The following is a 10,537-nucleotide window of genomic DNA, read 5'->3' as shown; positions in this document are numbered from 1 at the left end:
TATTTATTTACCATACCTCGAGTTTATTTATATTTTATTTATTTACCTTACCTCTTTTTTGAGTGTTTGCAAACCACTTTATATTTTTTAATTTATATTGTGTTCATACATAATAATAATTAGATTGATTTTTAAATAGGGCCGATATTAGATTAAAAATGCTAAATGTTAAATGTTTACGTTTATATGTTTACCTAAGATCTACCCATACTAAACTGTAAACCATACTATTTGCTCATAATATTATAACAAAAACCTATTTACAAATTTAAAATTTGTATAATAAACTTATTTATAATTTAATTTAATTTTATTTTATTTAACCATATGATTTGTAACGTGAAGTAGACTCAATCTTCTTGGTGCAACTAACACTAACATTACTCGAGTAGGGAGTAGTCTCCGCCGACTGAGTATGTATGGCCCAGATAAGTCATAGAATTGTGAAAGGGAATAAGGAAATGACGGTCACCGAGGAAAATGCACATCGGTGGCCCTTAAGCCTATGCAATATCACATGGAAGTTGGAAAACGCACGCGCGGCTTTTTCATATTTTTTAAATTACGTGTTATCACTAATGTTAAGGGGAGTGCCACGTAAGCTTTAAAATGAATTTTTAAGGATAAATAAACCTAGGATTATTGACCATGGACTAGTCATGCAATGACCTTCACCCGCAACATAACATCTGGAAGGTTCGTTTAAAAAAATAAACATAATATAGCTGAATTCACAAAAGTACTTCGAGAAGTTTCGTTTAAATGAATTAATATAGAATAGTTGGGTTCACACCACGACCATCTAAATAGGTCATCCAATACGTCATTCAGTCCACGTGGATAGCAATTACTGGTGTGTTATAACATTTCATATTTTTCTTCTTTCTTAAAATAAAGTCAATAATTAAGTGGGTAAGTGGTGTTTTTATTTAATAATTTTGTTGTTGGAACGGTCGCTCGCGCTATAAATTACCCTGAGAGCAATTGAGCACTGCACACGAAGATTTAGAAGAAAAACAGAAGAGTTGAGACGCGAGGAACTGTTGTTGAGAAGCAGAAAAAGAGATGGCGGAGGGAAACGTGTTTGCATGTCACTCTACAGAAGCATGGCGCTCCAAGTTACAGGAGGCCATCGATACTAAACGTCTGGTAATTTTTCCTTTCCAGTGTCTGCATCGTTTCTTTGTTTTTCCTTTTTCGGTAAATTTTGTTAGTGCGCTCTGTGTTTATGCTCCTGGAATCGAACCCTGGTGGGTTGCTCGTTCGATTTAGGTAATTCTGTGTGTTTTAATATCGCAAACAAGATTATTCTTATTTCAATATTTTTAGTATATATTATGGGTGAAGATCATGGTGGTGAATTTCCAAATTGGGTTGTCGTTTGTTTTAGGGAAATATGTGTGTTTTTTTCAGTTGTTTTAATATTCCAATCAGGAATTTTTTTATGAGAGATTTTTTCGCTTAAATCACACCATATTTCATATGGTTGGATTTTTATGAGAGATTTTTTTGCTTAAATCACATAATATTTCATATGGTTGGAGATTATAGTGGTGAATTTGCAAATTGGATTTTGCTGAAAATTTAATTTTGGTAGAAAGGTTTTACATAATTCCAATCTGTTATGGAAATTTCTATTTATTGAAGAAAAGAACTGTTAGGCCGTGGTTTGGGAATAGGGAGGTTCCGGCTGGTTTGCGTTAGGGCGGGAATCCTCTGTGGAATTTTTTGTTTTATTTATTTTTGTGTTTTTTATTTTAGGGAAAAGCACTGTTAGCCTGGTTTACTGCTATTGGGGTTCCGGGCTGTGGCGAGTTAGAATACACATTTTTTATGAAAAGTTTTATTTTTCTTTAATCTTAGGGAAAAGAACTGTGGGGGCCGTTGTTTACTGCTAATTGGGTTCCGGGCCGGGTTGCATAGAGCAGAAAAGAGGCTTTGTTGATCTTTACCTCCAACCATTTTATGAAGGGCATTTCATTTTTGGAAACGGAACATCTATCGTGATTTGAAGTTCGATTGTAAAGGGGATTTGAAGTTCGATATGTAAAGGGGATGTGGTTTTAGATTAGGCATACATGTACAGTCGGTTGAGAGGACTGTTTAGATATACAGTTTGTCGGGAATGAGGAAGGGCGATTGCGTGATCATGAAGTTTATGCATCGATGTTACATGTGGTGTATGGTCACTGGGGATATAATGTTAGATTCTTTGTTGTCTCAATTTTTCATTCAAGATTATCTCTAAAAATAAATTCCCAGGCTTTATAGTCATTAAATATAATGTATTTTTTTAACTGAAGAAATGGTGTCTGCCTTAGCTCATAGGTATATATAGTTTTGTTTGGGATTGAAATATATAGTCTTATTTGCGATTGGAACATAAGACATGTAATTATATATATATTTTTAATTGAAGAAATGGTGCCTGGCTCCGCTCACAGACATATATGTATATATAGTTTTGTTTGAGATTGAAATATAGATAGTTTTATTTGGGATTGGAACATAACTGTAGAGACCAAATTTCTCACTACATTATTAATATTGTATACTAATTCTGTATAATTAATCTCATAATACAAATGAGATGATATTAACTTGTGAAATGCATTTAAACACCGAAATTTCCTCCAAAATCAAAGGGTTTAATGGTAGGTAGCCACTTGACCTAGTCAAACACATTTAAACACCAAGATATGCTTTAAAATCGGAGGTACTAACTTGGTATAGTCTATCACTTTCAAAATTTCCTCCAAAACCAGAGGGTCTAATATTTTGGACGGTCGAATGGGGCCACTAACGTGGCATAGTCAAATACATTTAAACACCAAGATCTTCTTCAAAATCGGAGGGATTAATTTGGCATGGTCATTTACGTTCAAAATTTCCTCCAAAATGCGAGGGTCTAATAGTGACCGCTAGCTTGGCATTGTCAAACACATTTAAAGTTTAAACACCCAGATCTCCTTCAAAATCGGAGGGTCTAATGTTAGCTACCATTCTCTTAAGGTTAGAGCCCTGTTAAGCTGAAGGATCCGGATCCGGTGTTAAGCTTAGAGTCATGTTAAGCTGAAGGATCCGGATCCGGATCCGGTGTTGACTTCCATTATCTCTCAGCCTTGGCCGTTACTCTGAAGAAACTGCTCTGACATTACAATTAGTTTGCCAATCCGACGACATTACAACGTGGTTTTATTTTCTGATGTCGAACTTAACAAATGGGGTATACTTATCAATAAAAGCTGACACTGAAAACTTGGTTTCTTGAAGGTTCCTTAACAGGGTTCTCCCAAATACAGTGTGAGTTTTCTGCCTGGAACTCCGTCTAGGCTAATTACAAGTTTTCTTTTATTTATTCTCAAACATCGCATGTTCATTTAAATGTCTCCCTTAAATGATAAATCTTTCCTTTGTTAAAGAAATCCCCTGGTTATCAATTAAAAGGATCAAATTTCATTTGGTCTTGTACGGTTGTCTAGAATTACCTTAAAGAAGTATAATTATTGTGATTTATAGGAGGATAACAATTGAGGCTTAAGAGATTTTTGGCAAAAGAATGTTTTATGACTTAGTTTTTTCTTTCCTAAACTATAGCTTCATTCAGTTTTTTTTTTCCTATCAATCAGTCTATCAATCAGTCTTTTTCTTAAGCCTTAGCTTCAATCCGGTTGCTTAGCTTCTTTGTTGAAATTACATGTGGTCTATTCTACTTTATTTGCTGATTACTCTGGACCTAACTACTGGTATATGTACTTGGACTTTTTAGAGCCATTCTTATATTTGCACTGCAGGTCTAGGTGCTGTTATATATACGTGGACTTACTGGAAATAGTGCATATCGTTTGCTGTGTTCAGGTGGTGGTTGATTTCACTGCTACGTGGTGTGGACCTTGTCGAATCATTAGTCCAGTGTTCGTGGAATTGTCGAAGAAATTCTCAGAAATATTTTTCTTGAAGGTCGATGTGGACGAATTGAGGGTACAGTCATTTAATCACTACCCTATAAAGTATTGGTTGGAACTTGGATAGATATTGGAAATAGGATATTTTTGTCTGTGATTTTCTCTTTCCCAAATTTGTTGTTCTCTTTCCTCTGGTAAGAGAATTTTATGACAGGAAGAAGGGAAACGAGGAATGCTTGTTTAAACCAAATCAGATGTGTTACCTGCCACGTTCGTTTTTAGTATTTCTAGGAGAATTTCATGACAAGTTCGTAAATGAAAAATGAATCAGATGAATCAATATAGAGCAGAGTCCAGATTAATGAAAGCTTTTCTGAGTATTGCAGAGTCCAGATTCATGAAAGCTTTTATGATTTTGCAGGATGTAGCTCAAGAGTGGGACGTGGAGGCCATGCCTACATTTATCTTTATTAAGGATGGAAGGGCTGTGGATAAGTTCGTGGGTGCAAATAAGGCTGAACTTGAAAGAAAAGTAACAGCTCTTGCTACACAAGAAGCCCTTGTTACTGAAGCCTAGTGCTATTTTGATATGCTATATGTCAGTATTGCTTTTGTATTAAAACTATTACCGGTGTGGATGTACTGCCAATGTTGAAATTGGCTAAAAGATCATATTGCCCTCTGTATTTACCAATGTATTGTACACATAACTATTAGCTTTTTATACTCGTATTAAATATCAATTATTAAAGGCGTTGTTACCCTGAGGCCCAGATTATCTATCTGGTGTTAGATATGATGAATGAGGATACTTGTCGACGGTGTTACTGCTTTCCTAATTATTATGTGTTTTTGGAGTTCTTTTGGGTTTGTATTCAGCTAAACATGGATTTTTTTTTTTTTTTTAAAATTATTATTATTATTATTGTATAAATAGATTTAATGTTCTGAAATATATAGAGCCTTATATTTCAGTTTAGAGATTCAAATTTGTAATTCTAATGGTTTCAAATAATAAATTTGAGATCAAAGTATGCCAAAACCATTATCCTATGAAAATTACACCAGACTTGTGTATGGTTAACATATTTTGTAACATTTTCATATTATGGTTTACATATTTTGTAAACATAACTAACATTTCAATTATAACATTTTCATATTATGGTATACATATTTTGTAAACATTACCAACATTTAACATATTTGGTGTACATATTTTGTAAACATTACCAACATTTAACATATTTGGTGTACATATTTTGTAAACATTACCAACATTTAACATATTTGGTGTACATATTTTGTAAACATTACCAACATTTAACATATTTGGTATAATTTGTAAACATAACTAACATTTCAATTATAACATTTGGTTAACATATTTTGTAACATTTTCATATTATGGTGTACATATTTTGTAAACATAACTAACATTTCAATTATAACATTTTCATATTATGGTGTACATATTTTGTAAACATTACCAACATTTAACATATTTGGTATAATTTGTAAACATAACTAACATTTCAATTATAACATTTTCCTATTATGGTTTACATATTTTGTAAAAATTACCAACATTTAAATAAAACACATCAATTTTTAATCAGGTATTTCTGGATAATTTATTTTGAAGATGTTTCAATTTAATAATAAAATTAATAAAAGTTAAATATTATAAATATTAAAGAAATATTTATATTAAAAATGTACATTAAAATAGTTTTAATTTCATTTATTTAAATTAATTTTAATTTAATGTTAAAGTTGAAAAAAATAAAATATTATACATGTTTAAAAAAATACAAATTTTCAACGTTTTAAATTAAAAAAACTAATCTTCTATCCTAAAACATTTCCCCTTTTTCTAAGGGATTCTATATGTTGTGGAGTTCCCGAGTCTTTTCCTTTTAGAAATGGATTCTTATTAGAATCAGATATTTTAGGTTGGAGTTGTTATCTAGTTTTTTCCTGTTTGAAACTGATCTTTTTCTATTTGAAACTGATTCTTATTGGAATCAGATATATGTTGTTCTTTATCACTCAAGGATTTCATAATTATTTTAAAAACAATTTTATATCTTCAAATATTTTTTCTTTTATAATCAGATATATGTTGTTCTTTATCACTCAAGGATTTCATAACTATTTTAAAAACAATTTTATATCTTCAAATATTCTTTTTTTAATCTTACTTTTTTTTTTAATCTTATTGAAGCCATATCTGTGGGAGTTGTAACTCTTTTTCTTTATTCCATAAAGTACTTTTATGCTCTTTTTTATTATTTGTTATTTGTGAGGACTCTATGTTATATGTTATATTATTTTATTATTAGGAGTTGATTTTTTTTTCAAAATTTTAAAGATTACAAGTTCAAAGGAGGATAAGTTTTATGTTTTTCGCAAATTGTTTGTTGATTTTTGTTCTTTTTAATAATTCAAAGGAGAACAAGTTTAAAGAGGACAATTTTATGTTTTTGACAAGTTGTGTTTTTTATTTTAATATTTCAAAGGAGGACAAATTTATGTTTTTGAACAAATTGTGTAATGCTCTTTTTTTATTTAATCGAAGGTAGTCAACTAGAAATGGTATTTGTTTTTGTTTCTTGTTTTTTTTTCAAATTTAATTGAAGGTAGTCAGTTATAAATGTTTTTGTTTGTTTGTTTTGTGTTACATGTCATATTTTCTCATTTGCTAACTATGATTCCTTGTATATTTGTAATGGTTTTTTTTAAAGTAAATATTTGGATTGGAAGTAGTCCAATAATTATCATTGGCTAAATATGCTTGCTTGTATACTTGTAATGAGGTAGAGAACCTTTCATGGTATCTCTCTTTGTTGCATTCATGGCCTCCAATTTGGCTTGGGTTTGCAAGCTTAGGCCTTCCCCTTTACATTGCATGTCTCACCTATTGTGTGCTTCCTCTTACCTTTGGCCACTAAAGAAGAGGTGAATGTGCATGATATCCAAGATAGGAAGAGGTGAATGGGCATAATATTCAAGATAATTCAAGATTTGTCTGGGAATATATGGGCTTGTCTAAGGATAATTGCTGCTTATCACTACCCTTGGCCTTGAGGAAGCTCAAGCCTAACTAAGGAGGAAGAGACATAGAAAACCTACGAAAAACATAGAAGGAACTAACCTCTCGTGTTTCTTGTGAAATCTAGTAAGCTCCTATTTTAGCTTATGAATTGTTTGCATGGCATTTTCAAGACGTCGCCCACACATCTTCATCATTTGTTGAAGATATGGATTACATCTTAGGGGAGGTGGAGTAGTGAACTCTAGTTAGGGTAAATTAGTAATGGCCCTCATACCTCCACCCTTATTTGCATGTATGATCATCATAATGACCTATCACCACTTGTCCATCAAAGTCTGAAAAGTCCTTTTGCATGTGCACCTAAGCCATTATATGTGAGAGTAAATGAGTGGTTTCACTTATGTCCTATCTCTTGCCTTATTGTGTGTTTTATTTCCCAGCATGGTATTAGGGCTCCTTTAGTCTCAAGGGCTTAATGATGCCATGGTAGCTTTCCATGAAAATGTGGAATTCAAGTTCCATGGTAGCGATCCATGAGAGAATATCAATGCTTCCCATAGAAACAAAATCTTAGATCTACATCCTTTTTAATAAGGCAAAGACAAAACAATCTCATCAAAATTAGCCTCAATCGTTGCAAGCAATTTGTGAGAAGTAGGAAGGAAAATAGCATAAGAGTGCCATTGATCCTCTTATATTACGTCAATAGTACCTTTGTCTCTTAGATCCCCTATCCATTATGTTGCATGGAAGATCACAATAGATGAGGAATTGTAGTTTGATATTAGATTCACATAACATACCTAGTCATACAGGGACATTCTCATCTGCATCATCTCTAATTTGATCTCTCTCTCAAAGAGCCCAAACTCCATTGTCAATATCATGCAAAGGATGTACAACAATAAATTTATACGAAAAAGATGAAAGCATTCTTTGTTTTGGAGGTGCATCATGAAGGAGTGTGCCCACTCAAGTAAATGAACTTGTCTGTTCATTTAGGGCGTATTTATTAACATGACATATACTACCCTTGGATTAATCACTGAGTTGTAATGAATGTGTACATACGATATTTAAGCTTGTGAGTCTATGCTTGTGAAGGATGTGCAACAATAAATTTATATAACAAAGATGAAAGTATTCTGTGACATACCCATTTTGCGAATTCCCTTTAGTAAACATTGTAAATATTCCTTGTAATTATTTAGCCACAATTGACTTGTTGAAAGAAAGGGACACATATTTTAGAAAGATGGGGAAGGTGATTGCTTGAGAAATTGGTTGTTTTAAATGGTAGTAAGGGAAACTCATTGTTGTGTTTAATGGATTTGGCCGTGTTATTAATTTGGCTGACAACAAAGACATGTCCATGTTTTCGTTGGGCAAAAACTACTAGAAAAAAGGAAAAAAATTAAATGATAGGATGGGTTGCATTGTCCAAGAAAGGGGGTTCACATAGACCATGAAGGGAGAATTTTTTTTCTCGTTGAAAGGATGAGGATAAAATATCCTTAGTGATTTAGAACCACAATGAGACGTGAATATTGAAAAAAAAAAGCTTTGTGAAAACATAAAGTTTTCATTCGTTCAAGCATAGTGGAGTAGTAAGAAATAAAGCATCATGGGATTGAGAGGACTGGTTGTGAAAATAGTATTCAAAGGAGAACACTTTGTTGATAGCCAACTGAGGAACCCAAAAGGACTTGCTAGGAAAATATCATAGGACAACGACTTGCATAACGATGAGGAAACCATTGGAAAACTTGTGGATTGATGAATCTACTAGCCCGGAGAAAGAGACACTCATGTATTTTGTTAGCGCCAATGAAACACTAGATGTTGCCTTGGGGATGAAGAACTAGTGCTTGACTCACCGGGGAAGTTCCTAGAGAAGGTGATCTATGTACTCTCATGTTAGTTTATCTAGCTAATGAATCTTCCCATATTAAAGTGGAATTTCTTCTCTTGAAAGTGAATTTTAATATTGTGTTAGAATCCTTGTATTGATTTTGGTTGTATTCTAAACTACTTAAATAACTGGTGGGTGAAGGTGGTCTAGCCTTAGGCCACCCTGTTTAAGCTAATATGATTGGTTGTTTCCTCTAATGATGCCTAGTGTGTGTAAATGAAGATGTTATTTAGCATGATAATTTGTATAGTTGGTGGGTGAAGGTGGTGTAGCCTCGAGACACCCTATTTCAGCTGATACTATTAGTTGCTTCTTTGAAAGGACTCATCCTAAAGCTTTGAAATTTGGCTAAGGGGTGACAACTGCAAGAAAGAATTGACTATATCTTGTTTATGGATGGGTAGAGAGTTGAAGTCCCACTTTCAATTGTTAGTGTATTTAGCTATATAAGTTAAGTATTTATTACTTGCGTTTGAACGATATGTACAGGTTTATTGTATTGGTTGCATGCTTATGCTGTTAATTAGGAATGTGGAATTCCTGTGTGAAGGAGGAATGTTGGTTCTTTGTATAAACTTACGAGGAATGGTTGAATTTTTGTATATGTTGAGAGTTAGCAACTTTTAGTGAGGAGGAGATGGTGAATCTCCGTGTTTAATTCATTAAACATATTGGATATGAGTCGCTAGCACGTATTGTTATTCCATTATTTTCTCTGTGTAGGTGAGCTATGTTGAATGGAAAGAAATGCATGATCATGTTGTGGTTGGGAAGCTAGATTGAATCCTTTGTGATGTTGAGAAGTTTAGATGCACGTTCTTTGTGTATTTTACTGGGCAAGTTAATGGCATGAGTTTTACTTTTGTCTTAATGAATTCTGGGAGTAAGATGTTTGTGTATTTCAACGAATTTTAGCTGAAGTTTGAAAGCATTGAATTCATGGATTTCACGGCATTGATGCATTGGGAATCATTGCAAAATATTGAAGTTCATGTTTTCTTAGGGAGAAAAAATTTCTAAGTAAAATGCTTTGCAAATAGGTCAATAATTGAATGTGGGCCCTGCTAGGTCGAGGGTGGGATTGGAAGTAAATTGGACTTATTGACTAGTCGGGTGGGGTCCACTAGTTAGGGTTGGGTCGAACGAGCTTGGGAGTAGGTAAGGCTGGTAGCTTAGTAAGGTCTATCAGCGAGTTGACCAAGTCGGGGTGAGGGCCCCAACCAATGTTGCACCTTATTTTTTTGGCGAATGGGTCGATTGTCGATTGTACACAAATGCTCTTGTTTGACATGGATTTGTCCATGGTCTAGCATAATTCTTAGACCTTGGCCAAAAATCCAAACAATGGTGAGGCTACTTTGTTAAAGTCCTTAACAAACCTCTTATAATATCTAACTAGGCCCAAGAAACTCCTAACGTCCCTCTTCTTTGAGGAGTAGGGACCCTTTTTATGATGCAATTTTGTTTGGGTCCACTTGTATCCCCTCCTGAGATATTGAATGGAAAAGGATAGTCCCTGCATTCATTAAGATTTCACACTTCTCAAGACTAAGAGAGAGGTTCATTTCAATGCACTTCTTCAGGACTTTCCCTGAGTTAGAGAGAGTCTCCAAGAAGTCATACCCATAGGGAGTGAAATCATCCATGTAGATATCTATAGTC

The 10,537-nt window shown here is 33.5% G+C and overlaps 1 protein-coding gene across 1 annotated transcript; it reads left to right on the top strand.

Annotated features, from left to right (window-relative positions):
- Positions 1-971: 971 nt before the first annotated feature.
- LOC149193028 (thioredoxin H-type-like) lies at positions 972-4,678 on the top strand. Its single transcript, XM_089404766.1, has 3 exons — positions 972-1,149; positions 3,859-3,981; positions 4,327-4,678. The coding sequence occupies exons 1-3, from the start codon at positions 1,066-1,068 to the stop codon at positions 4,480-4,482; spliced, it is 363 nt and encodes a 120-aa protein (XP_089260892.1). The 5' UTR covers positions 972-1,065; the 3' UTR covers positions 4,483-4,678.
- The last annotated feature ends 5,859 nt before the right edge of the window (positions 4,679-10,537 follow it).

This window comes from Pinus tabuliformis, chromosome 2_2 (assembly GCF_031772625.1).
Source record: "Pinus tabuliformis cultivar Carrire ecotype Pingquan chromosome 2_2, CPIR1, whole genome shotgun sequence".
NCBI classification, from domain to species: Eukaryota; Viridiplantae; Streptophyta; class Pinopsida; order Pinales; family Pinaceae; genus Pinus; species Pinus tabuliformis.
This window is presented reverse-complemented; position numbering and strand designations above follow the sequence as displayed.